Source organism: Stegodyphus dumicola, chromosome 8 (assembly GCF_044657685.1).
Source record: "Stegodyphus dumicola isolate Sdum_Otavi_A_Nest chromosome 8, ASM4465768v1".
Taxonomy (NCBI): Eukaryota; Metazoa; Arthropoda; class Arachnida; order Araneae; family Eresidae; genus Stegodyphus; species Stegodyphus dumicola.
The window spans coordinates 153,366,716-153,384,187 of record NC_140775.1 but is presented as its reverse complement, the minus strand read 5'-3'; the positions used below and the strand labels follow the sequence as shown (position 1 = coordinate 153,384,187).

Here is a 17,472-nt window from a genome sequence, read left to right as displayed (position 1 = left end):
TTTTATGCATTGTTGTAAATGTAAGGTGGAAAGGAATTTGTATTATTGGGAAAATTGTTATTAGCAATGATTTAGTTTAAAGTAATTAGGATTGTAAGGTAATTTTTATTAATTTAATGTATGTGCTCATTTATATTTTAAGTAGTGTTTTTGAATTTAATTATATTTTAATGAAATGATAGTTATTTTGTGAATTTTATGTTTGTAGGAATTTGGTATACGTTTAAGTTGAAATAAACGTGCATGGAAATAATTTAAATATTTGATATTAAGTATTTGTAATGCTTGAGGTATGAATTCGTTGGTGACGTGTATAATGTAATAGATGATTTAGAGGTAAAAGTTTTTGGATATTCTATTTATTTTATATGTGGAAATGTTCATATTTGTAAAAGGTAAATACTTTTTCGCGATCATGTAATTTCATATATGTTCTTTTTACCGGGTTTAAAGATTGAGAAAATTGTCATGTATTTTCGTGAAATTTTTCTAATTTATGAGAAAAAAGCAGTGTACATGGATATAGTAAAGAGTGTGCGCAATGCCATTTTTGTGCAATTCTGGGATTTTTTTTAAGTAAAAATAAGTCGACGTGTACATGGTTTAGTGATATTTTAATGAAATGATAGTTATTTTGTGAATTTTATGCTTGTAGGAATTTGGTATACGTTTAAGTTGAAATAAACGTGCATGGAAATAATTTAAATATTTGATACTAAGTATTTGTAATGCTTGCGGTATGAATTCGTTGGTGACGTGTATAATGTAATAGATGATTTAGAGGTAAAAGTTTTTGGATATTTTATTTATTTTGTATGTGGAAATGTTCATATTTGTAAATGGTAAATACTTTTTCGCGATCAGGTAACTTCATATATGTTCTTTCTACCGGGTTTAAAGATTGAGAAAATTGTCATGTATTTTCGTGAAATTTTTGTAATTTATGAGAAAAAAGCAGTGTACATGGATACAGTGAAGAGTGTGCGCAATGCCATTTTTGTGCAATTCTTGGATGTTTTTTTAAGTAAAAATAAGTCGGCGTGTACATGGTTTATGTGTTATTTTGAAAAATGCGTAAGGAGAATGGTATTGTGCAGTTTTTCCTAATTTTGCAGTGAATATTTGTCATGATTAAGCAGTTTTGTTTGATAAAATTTGTAGCATAAGTGTAATTCGGCTAGTAGATTGTTGGAAGAAGTGTTCAGGAGATAAAAAGAAAAGAAACATGTCTTTAATTCGTGAAGACAAAATGGCGGCGGGGAAAAAAAAATAGAGGGTTGCTGTAGGAGAGTTAGTCGCCAAATTTTCACCAAAAAATCGCCAAGTTACCATAATGTAAAGATCAACCTAATTCTTCTTACTCTTGTAAAAAGCGCCAAACACATAAGTGGGCAATTCTGCACTTTAGCAGCAAAATTGTTTCTAAGTGCTTATTAGCTAAAATCCCGATTGGAATTTTCCGGAAAATGTCACATTACATGTCTCATGATCTCTCATTTCTCTGAGACAAAATAATCTGTGATTCAAACTGTGTACTTCTCAGATTATCGCTAAAGTCCTAGCTAGTAACCTTTATCGCCTTACCAAAATGTCACCAAACTACCTGTTACCATATTCCAAAGATTAGCCCAAATCAGTGCAACTGCATGCTGATGATGGCTGTGGGATGCTAAAATAAAACAGTGCATAAAACTTCTGTTTATACTTACTAGGTTCTCTGCAGAAGTGCTTCCCAAGTTTTAGTAACAGATTACTAGAACCAGGAATGCTGTACACATTAGTATTAACATATGCTATATTTTTTGGTACTTATTAATTATCATAGCACCTTATTATAGCAGCCCCCAACATTGAACCGCTAATCAATTGAGATATCTTGCTGAAATCTTACCATGTGTTCTTGTATCTCGCTAAATCTTGATTGACTAGCGATTAAATTTTCGGGGCCACTATAATAAGGAAGTACCATATTTTTTTAATGATTAGAAATAAAATGCCCCCCAAAAAATAAATAAAGATTCAGAATTTTTCAATTTTTTGAAAAAAGAATAAATTATACTTCTTACACATTTTATAATTCATATTTATATTTTTAAATGCAAATCTTTTAGTTCTGGTCTTTTAATTTAATAATTTTATAAATTTTAATTAATAATTTAATAAAGGAAATGCATGAAGGTACTAAATGAGGTCGTATGAATATATAAAAATATAATTCAATTGCATACTTCTTTGACATACCCAGACCAGCTTTCAAAACAGTATCCACACGTAAGGATGGAACAGTTTTGGAGACTAAGTTATAAGCATCATCAGTTTCTTCAAGTTCTAAGTCTTCTTCATCTTCCACATCGCTTTCTTCTTCCTCCTAAAAAAAAAGTAATATTAATTAAATCATAATTTCAAATATAAACTCGGAATGATTTATATTAATACAGTCTACTAATCTAATTCTACTCAATACAATTCATTGTTTTTAAATAATCCTTTAGTTTCTTGATGTTCTGTAAATCAAATGACAGGACCGAAGATCATCCATATAATCGTTACTAGGTGTACAAGTACTCGTTACTAATCTATATATATGCATCAAGCGGGAACGTTTCGAAACCATTAACATTCCCAAACTCTTTACCATGAAAGGATATAAATCTTTTTTGCCATTGTACGGTTTTCAAAACTTCATAATGTTTAAAAAAAATCAAACCACTATGAATATCAAAATAGTTTCTCCAATATCAAGCAAATTCATACCTCGAGTTCCTGCTTTGATCCCTTTTTCTTTTTAGCATAGTTACGTGTTGTTTCTCTCTGAAAGAAACCAGCTGAATACAGTTCAGGTAAATGTCTAGCAGTCAAACTTTGTGATGGAAAGGCACACTTGAACACATTATTTTTTCCTAAATTTCCTACCGAAATAATAGCTCTACAATTTCGACATTCTTCAACTACAGTTGCGAACAGCCTCAAATGGATTCTGTAGCAGAACATGTTTACTTACAAACTCACGGTATACTGTTTACATTTCTCAACGTGACTATCTTCGTCGAGTCGAGTCGCCCGATTTCGATCTTCGTAGGAGCTAAATTTGAAGGAATATCTGCAAAAAATGTTTAGCAAAGAATACATTAAATTTTTTTATTTATGCATTAATTATATTACTATTTGCTAAAATTAATTTATTTATTAAGCTTATTGTACTAGAAATGGTCCTATGGTGATCTGACGGAATTTCGAAGGAAAATGCAAGTTATATGAATGGCAACGCTCTGTTACTTTCTAGTTATTTTATGTAGGTAACGTAAACATAAGCGTTTAATCATTTTGTGATACCTTCCTCTCTGTATTTAATAGTGCTAAATACAGTTAAGCATTCGATAAACTATATCAGTAGTTTTTTTAAATTCAAAATGCATTATATTTTATCAGTCCTGAAAACTATGTATTGCTTTGAAAGGTGAAGCATGGCAGTTTTAATTTATAAAACTTGTGAAAGCAAGACACCTTCCTATGATCACTTTATTAAAACAGAACTTGATACTATGGAAGATCAGCCAGTAGATTATAGTATAAAGTATGCAGATCAAGACACACATGACATTTGTCATATGAAATCAAAAAGAAGTCTACTTCAGTTTCGCGCATCCAGCGTAACTGAGACACAAATTAATAAGCCCATATCCCATGATGAAATTAAGGTATACTGCATTGAAGGTACTCCTCTTGCCGTGTCATCGTCGTCATCATTACATGATCTTCGTGAAATTGGGTTATCTATTCAATCAACGGAAAAGCCAGCTTGTTCATCATCATTAATTGCACATTTAAGTAGTACTAAAAATAGCGAAGATTCGCGGAATAATAAATCTTCCGAGTCGTCAGTTTTTATTGAGGACAAATGCATACAAACTAAAGAGATAGATGTTGCAAATTACAAAGAAGGTATAAGTCAAGAATTATTTTTATTCTTTTTGAATTTAAGTGCATTATGCTCTGTTAACTATGTGGTATTTTTACTTATTTCACTAGTTATTGGTTCAATTTTCTTTTTAGGGAAAAATGTTTTCGCTTTATATATGAGATTTTACATCTTGTCTGAGTAATTACTAGGAAGTAAACCCAGAATAACACTATCAGTGTAATACAATTTTATTCACTGTGCCATTATTAATCGTAAAATTTACTGTCAGGAAGACCTGTAAGATTATGCTCTAAATAAGTAAATTTTAAAATGTGTTGCTCTATAATTATTATATGGGCAGGGGATTGTATCATCTAAAAATCTGAAATCAAGTAATTTGACATAAGTGTGTGCAGTCATTATATCAAGAAACTAAATACCTTGGTTGATGATCTTTTGAATACTAATTTTCAGCCTGTTTTATTTTTGTCTTTGTAATAATCAAATCATTTTCAAATTCAAATAGGTTGTTCTTTTTTAATTAAATTTACTCATGTCATGAAATCTAAACACTGTTTTGAATGAACATTTCATAGATCACATCTGTTCTGTATCAATAACAGTCGATATATCATATTTGAATGAACATTTCATATAGTTGATTTATAATACATGCAGTCTAGATGGTATAGTGGTTAGGTTAGCCTACTGTAGTACTGAAGGGCTCGGGTTTGGATCCCGGAGAAGGCATGGCTGTAATTGTCCGCCCCTTAATAGGAGTAATGGTGGCCCACCGATTAGGTGCTTCAATGATAAAATGGCCACCAGTGACGGCATTAGTAGTGGCCAGAGTCGTAGCTAGGGTTTTCAGCACCCAGGGGCAACTGAAGATTTCTTGCCTCCTACTGCTTGCCAAGGATGGAAAACATTTAATTCTAAAATGTCGTAACATCAATTTGGCGCGCCTTGAATTCTGTGCCCGGGGACAGATGTTCCCCCTTGCCCCCCCTCTAGCTACGCCCCTGGTAGTGGCCAAGCCTAAGTCAGCTAAATGTCTGCCAGTGGGGAAGGAAGTTGATCTATGATGTATTATCACAGTAGACTCTTGATTAATTCAGGTAGTGTAGGAAACGATGTACACAGTTGATCTGACAGCAGTTAAAAGAAGAATCCGGTTGATCTTTACATTATGGTAACTTGGCGTTTTTTTGGCGAAAATTTAGCGACCAACTCTCCTGCAGCAACCCTATATTTTTTTTCCCGCCGCCATTTTTTCTTCACGAAGTAAAGACATGTTTCTTTTCTTTTTATCTACTGAACACTTCTTCCAACAATCTACTAGCCGAATTACACTTATGCTAGAAATTTTATCTAACAAAACTGCTTAATCGTGACAAATATTCACTGCAAAATTGGGAAAAAGTGCACAATACCATACTCCTTACGCATTTTTCAAAATAACACATGCACATAAACCATGTACACGCCGACTTATTTTTACTTAAAAAAATCCCAGAATTGCACAAAAATGGCATTGCGCACACTCTTTACTATATCCATGTACACTGCTTTTTTCTCATAAATTAGAAAAATTTCACGAAAATACATGACAATTTTCTCAATCTTTAAACCCGGTAAAAAGAACATATATGAAATTACCTGATCACGAAAAAGTATTTACCCTTTCCAAATATGAACATTTCCACATATAAAATAAATAAAATATCCAAAAACTTTTACCTCTAAATCATCTATTACATTATACACGTCACCAACGAATTCATACCGCAAGTATTACAAATACTTAGTATCAAATATTTAAATTATTTCCATGCACGTGTATTTCAACTTAAACGTATACCAAATTCCTACAAACATAAAATTCACAAAATAACTGTCATTTAATTAAAATATAATTAAATTCAAAAACACTACTTAAAATATAAATGAGCACATACATTAAATTAATACATACGTAAATACCCATTTCGAATTCACTTTAGTTACGGCCATGGGATTTAAAAATTCACGAACACTGTTTCACACAACACAGAATAAAGCCAAATACAAAATTTCCAGATTTTTTCCCGATTTCCCCCCCTTTTCCGATTAAAGAACCGTAATTCGTCCATTAATATCACATGACATATCCCATGATCTCTCATTTCCCTCACACAAAATAATGCGTATTCGGAACTGAGTACTGCTCACATTATTACCAAAGTGCCAGGTAGTAACCTTTATCGCCTCCAAAATGTCGCCAAACTACCAGTTACCATATTGTAAAGATCAACCAAGAATCCATATTATAATTAACAGAAAAATGCTACTAGCAATTTATATGTATCATAAAGCAGTTTCATTTAGAGAGAAGTTTAGAGTTTATTTTTTTATGGTGTATGAATTAAATAAGCAAAGAAAACAAGTTTTCTAAACAGGAAAAGGGAAACAGTTGTTAAGCATACTATAGGAACTAGATCAGAGATACTATAACATCAGGAATCAGCATATAAGTTTTTGGATATGTTGATTACTATACTAATATCCTAAGCATTTGTCTTTTAGCATGTTATTTTTGTTATAAGAAGAACAATGTTTTTGTTTACATTGCTCTTAAATTTCAATAATAGTTGATGGAAAACAGAAGATAAATGGTTGTATACTTAATTAATTTTTCCAATTTAGTAATTTATTTTTGACAGATGATTTAACAGTGTTTATGTATTCCAGATTATGTGGAATAAAATAATGCACTGTCATGGCTAAAAACAATATTAAATACTGTGACTTGAATTGGCTACTATTTCTGTTATCTCATGCATTTTCTTTTTCATTTTGTTTTGCCTGTAGAAATTTTTTTTTATTCTGATGGTTTGCACTAGTAATTTTACCATTATTTCATAATAAAAACTTAACTATTGTTAAGACAAAGCCTGATTAACTTTTTTTTTAGACAAAGCCCAGTTGATTTGCTCCTCAGATAGTTGAGAGTTTATTGTACTTTGATACAGAAAGATTATTATTGTTAATGTTTACTTTTGTAAATATACTTAGTAAATGTTTACCCAAAATTTAATCACTCCAGTTTTCAAGTATATTTTTTTAGTATGCTGTAATTTTTAGCCTAACTATAATAAAATATTTGCTTTTTTTTCCCCCCAGGAAAATCAATAGTTTTTAGTAATGCAGATGACACTTCAAAGACATCATCACCATTAATTTTTTCAAGGTCAAGCTCTGTTTGTTCATTGAATAGTTTCGAACAACAATCTACAATTGATGACAGAAGTTCTGTTAGTGTTTTTAGGTAATATTTAATTTGGTTGATTCCCTCCCCCCCAATTCTGTTTAATGAAGTTTTAAAAAATTATAGAGAAGGTGTTGAAAATTATTTATAGTATAAAAGAATATATTGGCTATTTTTATATTCATTTGTATGTCTATTGTATGTTGATAAAGGCTAAAAATAAAAGTATGTTGATAAAGGCTAAAAATAAATAAAGCCTTCCCCCCCCCCCTATTTGGGATTTTCTCAATATAAAAGTGTTAGAAAATTGAAAATAAAATTAGCCAAAGAGTTCAAAGTTTAGAACATCTAATTAAATACTAACATAATAATATTTCATTAAAAACTTGAATTGTATTACAAATAGTTCAGTAACATGAATCATGTATTATAATGTGAATTTAAGACCATTTTGAGCACCTTTGAATAATAAGGGTTATTCATAAAGAAGTTATCACTATGCTGTTTGACTGTCTCCAAAGAAGTGTCCATTTAGACTCCAGACCATTCAGGGAATTTTGAAGTGACCTGAAGAGATAAAATTTGAGACTGCAAGATCTAGTGAATATGAGGTGACATGAAACATCTCAGTCATACTCAATTAGTCAGTCATTGAGAAATATTTTTAAAAATTTCCCTCTTGCCAACAGAAGACATTCCAATCTTAGAAATAACCATAATAAACTTGAGATACAGTTTGATTCTTCTATATATTGTACATTTGGTCAAGTTCTCTACAAATTCAATATTCAGTTTAATCACCAATGGAAAATCTGTTTGATTTTTAAATGCATCTTTGATTTTAATTTTTGGAGAATTGGCATTTCTTATCAGTGTACTTTGACCAAACTTAGTTGGCTATACCAAAAGCATGTTAAAATGTCACATCAAAGAGCATGAATCCTATATTCAAAAATGAGAACTAAGTAGATCTTCAATAGCTGATCATAATTGGTCAATGAACCAAACTTTTAGTTTGATACTGTGAAAATTATTCTTTAAGTTTTTTCAGTTGGGAAAAGAATTTCCGGTACTATTCGGTTTTGAGGGCCGTAAAAAAATTCCAGCGAATATGTATGCGCGAAAGCGCCAAATCTAGCAAACACGCCCATTTAACAGCGTGCCAAATCTAGCGTACGCGCTGATTTCAGATTGCATAAGTTTATATAGTTTTATATTTCTTAACACGCCATTGAAATACTAGTTTAATTTTTAATTCCTTTTTTGATAACCTATGGATTTAATAATTTGGGAATTGCCCATGGTGAAAAGTCTGCGATATAATTATGGGTAAAGTGCAGAATCACCCTTTGCTTGACGCGTTTTTAAGAATTGCAAATACTCGGTATCCATGTGCACATCGACTTATTTTCACTTAAAAAAAAATCCCAGAATTGCACAAAAATGGCACTGCACACACCCCTGACTTTATCTATGTACACATCAACCTATTGTCACTTAAAAAGTAAAAGAAAATTGACAAAAATCCAATTGTTTTTTCCCTTGTAAAAACCGGCAAACAAATAAGTGGGCGATTCTGCACTTTACCGAGAATGTTTTCAAAGAAAAGGCATCATTCATTATAGAAAATTATGTTTGAACAACCAACGAGATGACATTATGCTTTAGCGATAACTCGGTAGCGAAATATTATATCAACTTAAACTTTTATCTAAATTAAAACATCAATATTAGATAGTTATTTACTATTATACTTCCTTTCTTGCGTTAGGGTTGCCGCAATTACTTTTGGCATCATTGGCATCAACAAAAGTTTGGCGATTTTTTACTGCCCTCGAAACCGAATAGTACCGAATTTCCTTGTAGCCCTTCATGTTCATAATTTATCATAAGAGTTCTTTAGTTAATGACATTAATTCCAATCTAGTTCTTTCCAGCATTTTCAAAATTTTAATAGCTTAGCTTCTTGATTTTTTATTGCTACTATTTCCCCATTGCTATGTTAATTTTTGCTTTACTTTGCCTGTTGATTTTCATGTAAAATGATTGCAGTTTCTCTCATTTTGCAAAATATGTTTGCTGCCGAAGAAGAAAGATCAAATCTGATCATCAATCTGATCCCTCAAATCTGGTAGCTTTTGAAAATCCATACTAATCTAAGGTTACTTTTTTGTCTAATTTTAAGCATAAAATTTTTTAAGAGCTTTTGGATATTTATAAGACTTTAATAATATGCAATGCATTGTAATTTATCCTGATGTTTGTTTCTGTAACATTACATGATTTACATAGCAATATATTAAAATGTATTTATTTAAAAAATTTCCAGTTAGCAGAATATTTAAGCATAATACAAAAATTTAAATATTTTCAAAAGTCAGCGTAAAAAATCATATATAAACAACTATTACATTTAAATTAATGTTGAATGTATATATATATATATATATATATATATATTTTTAACAACAGATCAATGTAATGAAGAAATAAATGTTTGTAAATTAGTATGAAATTTAAATACCATGATATTTTAATTTTAAAAAAAACCATGACATTTTCTGTTACTATCTAAAACTTAACAACTATTTATCAAACATTTATATTATGTTTGTTCTATAGTCTTTTATTTGTGAAAATTATCATTAATTTTAAAATTAAGTATTTGCATAATAATGTTTTAGGTTTGCACTCAAATTTATGTTTTGTTGGAGCATTATTAATTATTTTTTATATTTTCAGTACTCTTACAAGTGGAATTATTTCTCCAAGTGAGCTACCTGATTCTCCTGGTGAAACTGTGTCCCCAAGTTTAACAAAAACCAAGCATACTGAATTTCATTTCCCTGTTAATTACACAGAGAAACCATCTAACTTTAATTTTAGTAACTTGAAAAGGCAGTCAAATGAAACTGTTTCTCAAAAAATACAAAATGGGATTTTTGATGATGCTTTAAAAGTATATAATGAAGAAGATGATTTCTGTTCAAGATCCAGTCTCAGTTCCTTGAGTATAAATGATAGTTCGGCTCATATTTCATTGTCGGTTTTTCAAGTTCGAAGTATGAAATCAAATATTAATCATGCATCTTCAGTTGATATTAACTGCTGTATTGCTGCAGAGGATTCATCAAGAAGGTGTACAGTAATGTGCCAAAATAATTTAGAAAATACTTGTGTGATTTCAGATAAAACAGACGACTGTTCTTATAAATTTAGTTTAAAAAATTGTAGTCCAAAAGCAGATAAATGGACATCTGAAGAATCTTATAATGATATATCTAGTTCTGTTTTCCAAGATGAGAAAAAGGAATATAAGTATGGAGAAAAATTTTCTTCTGATTTCAGGCTTAAGGTCTTAAATTTTAATACTGAGTACAGAGAGCATGAAAAAGTTTTGGGGAAGAAAACCTTTGAAAGAAATTGTAGTAAATCATTACGAAATTCTTGGGAATGTGATGAAAAAGGAACTTCAAGGTTTGATGATTCTAAATTTGTATTTACAAAACTGACTGAAGAAAATGTTCAAAATGAAGGGTCCAGATCTTTTTTTGAGGATGCAGTGAAAGACTATGCATCTGAAGGTAATTTTTCTTCTGCTTCTAGTCTCAGTGCATTAAGTTTCCAGACAAAGAATACTGAACTACCAGAAACTTTTTATGAAAAAATCTTAAATCAAAATTCAGGAGAAATACCTGTGTCAACAACGTTTCTTAAAAATATGGTAGGCTACTTAACTTTTCTTTCCTAGTTTAACCTAAAATGTTGTTCACATGCGTATGTATTTATATATAAGGATATATTAAAATGTTCTTTGACTACTGTTAACAAAAAAAGAAGAAAAAAGAAAAGCTTGTATTTGAATGCCATCTGCTTCAAAATAGTTGTACTGTATAGCATGCACTAATCTCTGCATTCCTGTCATCACTGTATTAAATTCCAATTAGGATTGTCTTCACTAATCTGTTTGACACACCAGCAATATCTGGACTGTCATTGATAATCTTCTAATGAATTCGGGGTTCATATGGTCCTTAAGAGTTCTTTAAAGTTCTTAGTTTTTTTGGGGGGGGATAGATTTTTGGTCCTTAAAAAGAAATATATATATATACAGATGCCCCTTGGCAATTTTTGGTCCCTTATTTTGGCTTTGTGTAGTGGCGATTTTTGTCAAAAATCGGTGCTACACAAAGCCAAACTAACAGTGCACAAACTCAGTATCCATGTACACATCGACCTCTTTTCACTTAAAAAAAAAAAAAAATCATCAGAGAATTGCATAAACTAGGCATTACGCACTTCCTTGACTTTGTCAATGTACACATCAATCTATATTCACTTAAAAAGTCAAAGGAGCAGCCAACAAAAAGTATATAATCTCAGTAAATTACATTTTAAATCAAATAATGAAATAACATAAAAAAGGAAATCAAAGGAAATATCCACTTACCTTATTTACAAATTTCCCCGTCTTCAGTCAAACAAATTCCTTAACGGCATAAAAAATTTCCTAAAATTATCTGAATTAGAATCTGTATACTGGCCACATAAATTCACAAAAATAAGCATAAAAAATATCCTCCATAGTCCAGTTATCCTTCGACGCTCGACCATATGCATTTCCTTCCTACAAACTGCACACGTATAATGTAACTAAGTAAACCTTCATTTACACATCAAGCAATTAATGCTTTTTTCCCTTTCGTTCTAAATCGTACAGAAACTTCAAATTAATCGTACAACATTCAGCCATTTTACTGTGTAAACGACAAAATAACAACGTACTTCTTATTCAAAATCCGCCCCATCATTCAAATTCACTGCAATCACGCAACCAATTACGTTATATTAGCATTTCCATAGCATCCAACTACCCAGGTTACCATAAATGAAACAACAACTTGGCGATAAACAGGGCTGTGGAGTCAGTAGGGAAAATGACCAACTCTGACTCTGATTCCAACTCTTGAAGTTTTAAAGACTCTCATTCTGGCTCCAACTCCCTCATGTATCTGTAAACATATACACATGGGTTGCAGCTTATTTTTTTTAAGAAGTAATAAATGCTACAAAAAATGAATGGTATAGCAAATTATTTATATTAATTAGCATTTATTATGAAATGGAAAAAATACCATTAGTAATTTCTCAGTATAGCTTCTGCAAGATCTTCTTTGATAATGAACCATAGATCCAATTTGATGAACTTCAGAGATGAGAAGAGTCTTTTGACACTGACTTGAATAGGAGGAAGAGCTGTTGCTGTTAGGACTACTTCTTTTAACTTTCAGGCTGGATTTTTTATAAGTTCTAAAAGAGGTGTCTTGCAAGAGCAATCATATTTCTCTATTTCTTCAAATGCCGTATAGAAATTTTGTTTATATTTTTTCATTTTTCTATCTAAAAGCTCTTGGTTCTTTGTTTTCATTCGCTTTGCCTAAGCCTTTTCAATATTATCCAAATATTTTTCAAAATCTAATTTATCACTGGAAGAGGATGATAGAGACTCAGTTGCAATGTCTGCAGTTTGACTATCCTGATTTGAATACTCCAATTGTTTTGAGAATAATTTCATTCTTAATGAAAGTTCATAGATGCCTTTTTAATTTGTCTGTAATCCAACAAAATTCGGTGTTTAGGATCTACATATATTGAACCTAGCAAGATCTCCTTGTCTAGCAAACTAGTTTTTCTTTTCTTCATTGAAGAAATGATTCCTTCTGCAATAAACTCTCTATTTCAGAAAGAACAAAATCGCATTCTTCTATTCTCACCTCCTGTTAATTCTTCAGATTGTAGCCTTTTTGTGACTATATACAGTGTAGAAAGAAGAGTTTCCTATTCTGCAATATCATTCCACAGTCTTTCTGTTGGTGAAACATTAGGGTTATCTACATCTTCTAAAAAAGTTCTTGATTCTAACAACCTCTATATCAGGAAATATGTACTTCCCCATCACGTTGCTTGATCAATAATTGCTCCTTTTTCTGCTTGCTTCCTAAGAATGGCATCAATTTTGGGAGTTCTTGCTGCTTACCTAAATTGTAACTAAATGAATCAGTTTAATCAATAATGGCAAATATAGCATCTATCCTCCTCCCTTATATTTATTTATTAATATGTCAATTAAATGGAAAATAACTAGGTATTACTAATGTATATAGTCCATAAATAAAAATAATAACTAAGTTTGCTATTAAATCTTTTTTCAATTCACTTTAATTTCATTACAAATTCAAACTGTCCAACATAAACTGCAGTCAGAATCGATGTGTTTTTAGCGACTCCGACTCCTTTTACCCAAAAATGTGCCTAACTCCAACTCCAACTCTACAGCCCGGTGATATATGACACAACAACTTAGCAATAATCCAAGGGGCACCCTCAATCTACTCTAACCCTTAAAAGTTTTTAATTTCTGCCAAAATCAAAAGAAGGATCTTAGTTTTAATAGTCTGAAATTCTGTGGGTTTTTATTACTGCCATTTTGAGTGTGAATTTGGATGGCGATTCACTGACAAATATGGTTATCTTTTGAATGAATTCATGGGTTATAATTTGTTCCTTAAACAGTGGGATATTCGAGTTTCTGGGCAAGAAATGAAACATAAGCAATTTGAAACAATTTCATTTTTTTTTCTAATGAAAAGCTCTTAAACAACTTTTCGTCTTTAGAGATGTGAATTCTTAAACGGTTCTAAATTTGGTGACTTATCAATATTTTGGAAATTTCCGTAGAGAATTAATTTGGAAATCTGCAAAATTTTTGACAATGTTTTTAAACTTTAAAATACTGTAAATTTCATTAAAATAATCATGATACATTGAAATTATATTTAAAAAATAACATTAAAATTTAAGAAATACATTGAATTAAAAGTGTCATCTTTTTTAATTTTTCATGGTAATTTTCATTCTGAATGTTCAGTTACATTTTCCCCATGTAATTGTCTCAGAATATTTAGAATTCTCAGGGTATGCATCAGTTTCCTCTATAAAATACTAATTTTACTTTTTTTTCATCTGATTTTTTTTAATAAAATATTTCTGGGTTTTTTGCTGTTACAAAATTGGTAGGGGTAATTTTTCTTTTAGGATTTTAGACATTGCAACTTGGAAAGTTTGGAAGGGTTTGAAGGCAAGATTTATTAGACCCATGATTCTAGAAGATTCCAAAAGAATGTGACAAAATGAAAAGTGTCTTCATGGTGCTAGCATGTAATGGATGTATTCTATAAAAAGTTTGTGATGTTTTGAATTATAGGACAGTGTGTTTCTGGCCTCTGCTTTAATGCTGCATTGGTTCCTGCCAATTCTGATTTTTAGCTTTATCCTTTTAGTTACTTTTAGACATAGCTATAATTTGCTTCATGTCTTTCAGAGCTTTTGGACTATTTAACTTTTACCAGATCAAGTAAAACCTCATATGTACATTGTCAAGAGATTGACAAGTTAGGAGATAAAATAGGCAGAAACTAGTAGGAACATTGGCTTGCATATTGAAATGAATTTTAAATTGTTAGAAAACATGCTAAAAGAGAAGGAAATTCATATAATTTAGCTAAAATATCTGCAATGCCCTTCAAATTAAAAAGACACATAAATATTTTGTTATGTGTTGTGATAAAACATAAACGTTTCGTAGCTTTTAATGTGTAATTATCCTAATATCGTTTAAGAATTAATGTCATAAATTACTTGTATTTTAAACTGTGAAATGAAATTGTGATTTTAATAGTGCTTTTTGAACAAATATTTTAAAAGAATAAATAAAATTTAATAGTGGCCATGTAAATGCCTAAGGACTAAGAGTATCTAACTACCTAATTTAGTTATTTATAACTAATTGCTCACTTTAAAAGTTATCTCTGCATATTAAAGTGAGTTATTGCCTTTCATTAATCCTTACTATGGTCACAAGATACAGCACAAAAATGTAAAAATTAGTGTAAAACTTATTCTGTGCATCTGGTGAGCTTTAAAATAATACAAAACAACTTATAAGTCTGGTGCTTTAGTGGTTTATTAGAACCTTAAAGTATATTAACTGGGTTGCAACCCCTTTAACTCTACATTAAGCTACAACACTAACTGCAGAGCCAGATTCAGACTTTATTAGGCCCTAAGCTATTTGAGATTATGGGGCCCTTTATAAGTCTGTTATACTATATTTTAATTTTTTGGAGGAGGGCTAAGCTGTATCTTGCGTAGCTTATACGTAAATCCTGCACTGACCAAATGAATCAGACAGATAGAGCACAACTAACTTGCCAACCATGCTTGCGTCAGGCTTTTAGGTTTGTTCTGATCAGCAGGTCTCTCACTAGGAAAGCAGCAGAAGTGGCAACAGCCTAGTCTTTCTATTATGAATCATCCTGATTATGATTTTATTCCTTTTTTTAACAAGTTGATTTTTATAATTACATATATTAAATAATGTTTAATAATAATGCATCCTATTAATAGATCTATTTTATTCTTAGGATGGTATTACAAAAGTGAAGTTCAGGCATAGATAAATATCTTTAATTGAATTTACTGGGTTCTCATTTGCTGATAGGTCCTTAAATTCACATTAATGGTCTTTAAAAGTCTTATTTCCATGTGCAGAAATGTGTACTAACCCTGTGAACCATAGCAAGTTTCCAAGTCCTGACTTTTAGTGTGATGCTTCTGGAGGAAATTCTAGACGGCTCGTTAACTTCAAAGGATGTTCTTCCTCTTTTGAATTGTCTATTCCAGTATGCCTTGGAAGCTTATTACATCATCACAATAACAGCAAATAATGACTAAGAATTCAGAATTAGAATTGGTTATAATACTGAATAAATAAAATTCATTTTGTTAAAATTTTTCTACTTGTAGTATGTGATGTAGATAAAGAGTTCTTAAATAAGAAATTTATTTCCTTTACAGTGTCATCCATTTTCTTGTGAAATATGCATTTTTATTTTTTAAAGTTTTTGAAGTTAATTAATAAATGCTAGACTTCCCCTTTTGCAAAGAAAAAGACGTGTATTTATTGATAGAATTTTTTGTGTATTGATTATTTTCTTCGCTAATAAAGCCAGTGGTAACATATTAATTTAATTTAGTATTATTTGGCATTAATTTCATTTAGTTACAAAAAAATGTGCTTTTTTTTAGGAAATAACTTTTTTTCCCCTAAATTTACTTTATAGGAACCAGTGTTTCATCTGCAGTCTTTGAAATCTAATGAAGATATTGATGAAAATATATTAGAGAAACATTGTACTGAATTAGAAACACCAGAATCCCTCAAAAATGAAAATTCTCCCATAATTTTAAGATGTGCTGTAAATGAATATGATAATGAGTCAAAACCTGCTGAGAAGGATAAGTTATCAGTTGATTTTTCATGCCAAAAGGACATGGAAAATAATTGTCCTCAGGAGGAATCACAAAGTAACATTTTAATGGCTGAAGTAAGTGTATCAAAACTGTTGTAATGTTATCCTTTCATGCATGATTCATTCTTTCATAATAGTAATTTATGATTTAAGCAATTTTTTTAGATTGTTCTCTGGAATATGTGTGAAAAATAATTTTAATACGTGTATTTTTTATCAAGTGTTCAAATATTCTGACAGATCTTCAAATTTGAAAATTATATTCATGCTTTCAGTTTTACTATAATATGAAAAAGTATCAAAGCTGAACTTCAGTAATCTGCATTTATTCATAAATTTAGCTTTTATTGCTATTACGGCAACAGCTGAATTTTCAAAATTAGAATTATTGGTTCCCTTGAAAGCTGTTAGGAATGGTGAACAAAATTAATTAAACAACAAAACAAAAATACAAAAACAAAACAATAAAAATTAATAATTAAAATTGAATGAATTTCAAAGAGATAAAAATATGAATTAGCTGAGTAATGAAGAGGTAAATAATAAAACAAATGAAAGGTGAGTAAATTAATAATAACAAGCAGGGAAAGCTACATAGACAGTCGCAGATGATGACGATTTTCGAAGGGCATGAGGTATATTCTCACAAACAAAAACTAAGATGTATTTAATTTTAATTAATAATTTCATTTGTGTGGTATGCCAATTTGAATAACTTGTAGGCTATCAGAAATGCTGAATTTAGCAGTATTTTTCTGTGATAAGAAGAATTTGCATATTTATCTTTATTTCTCATCCATTTGAAGCTTTGTTGATCAGATGGCTACACCTTAAAAAAATGTTGCTGTTTCCATGTGGATCACATTATGATATGGGGTTTTTGTTTCACAAGTGTACAACTTTTCCCAAGCATTTTACTCCTAGAGAAAGTTAGGCATGCATTTAATATGTAG

The 17,472-nt window shown here is 30.5% G+C and overlaps 2 protein-coding genes across 3 annotated transcripts in view; one reads left to right on the top strand and one right to left on the bottom strand.

Annotated features, from left to right (window-relative positions):
• Positions 1-3,062, bottom strand: part of LOC118184417 (uncharacterized) — a 43,706-nt gene extending 40,644 nt beyond the window's left edge. The window contains exons 1-2 of the mRNA XM_085822604.1: positions 2,755-3,062; positions 2,229-2,368 (exon numbers count right to left, since the gene is read on the bottom strand). Of these exons, the coding sequence (XP_085678730.1) occupies positions 2,229-2,368; positions 2,755-2,991 (377 nt within the window). The 5' untranslated portion in view covers positions 2,992-3,062. The remainder of the gene's footprint in view (positions 1-2,228; positions 2,369-2,754) is intronic.
• A 22-nt stretch (positions 3,063-3,084) lies between these two features.
• The window catches only part of LOC118184416 (uncharacterized), a 42,113-nt gene continuing 27,725 nt past the window's right edge, over positions 3,085-17,472 (top strand). For both annotated transcript variants that reach the window (XM_085822599.1, XM_035354080.2), the window contains exons 1-4: positions 3,085-3,942; positions 7,064-7,208; positions 9,891-10,872; positions 16,331-16,594. In XM_085822599.1, the coding sequence (XP_085678725.1) occupies positions 3,465-3,942; positions 7,064-7,208; positions 9,891-10,872; positions 16,331-16,594 (1,869 nt within the window). In that variant the 5' untranslated portion in view covers positions 3,085-3,464. The remainder of the gene's footprint in view (positions 3,943-7,063; positions 7,209-9,890; positions 10,873-16,330; positions 16,595-17,472) is intronic.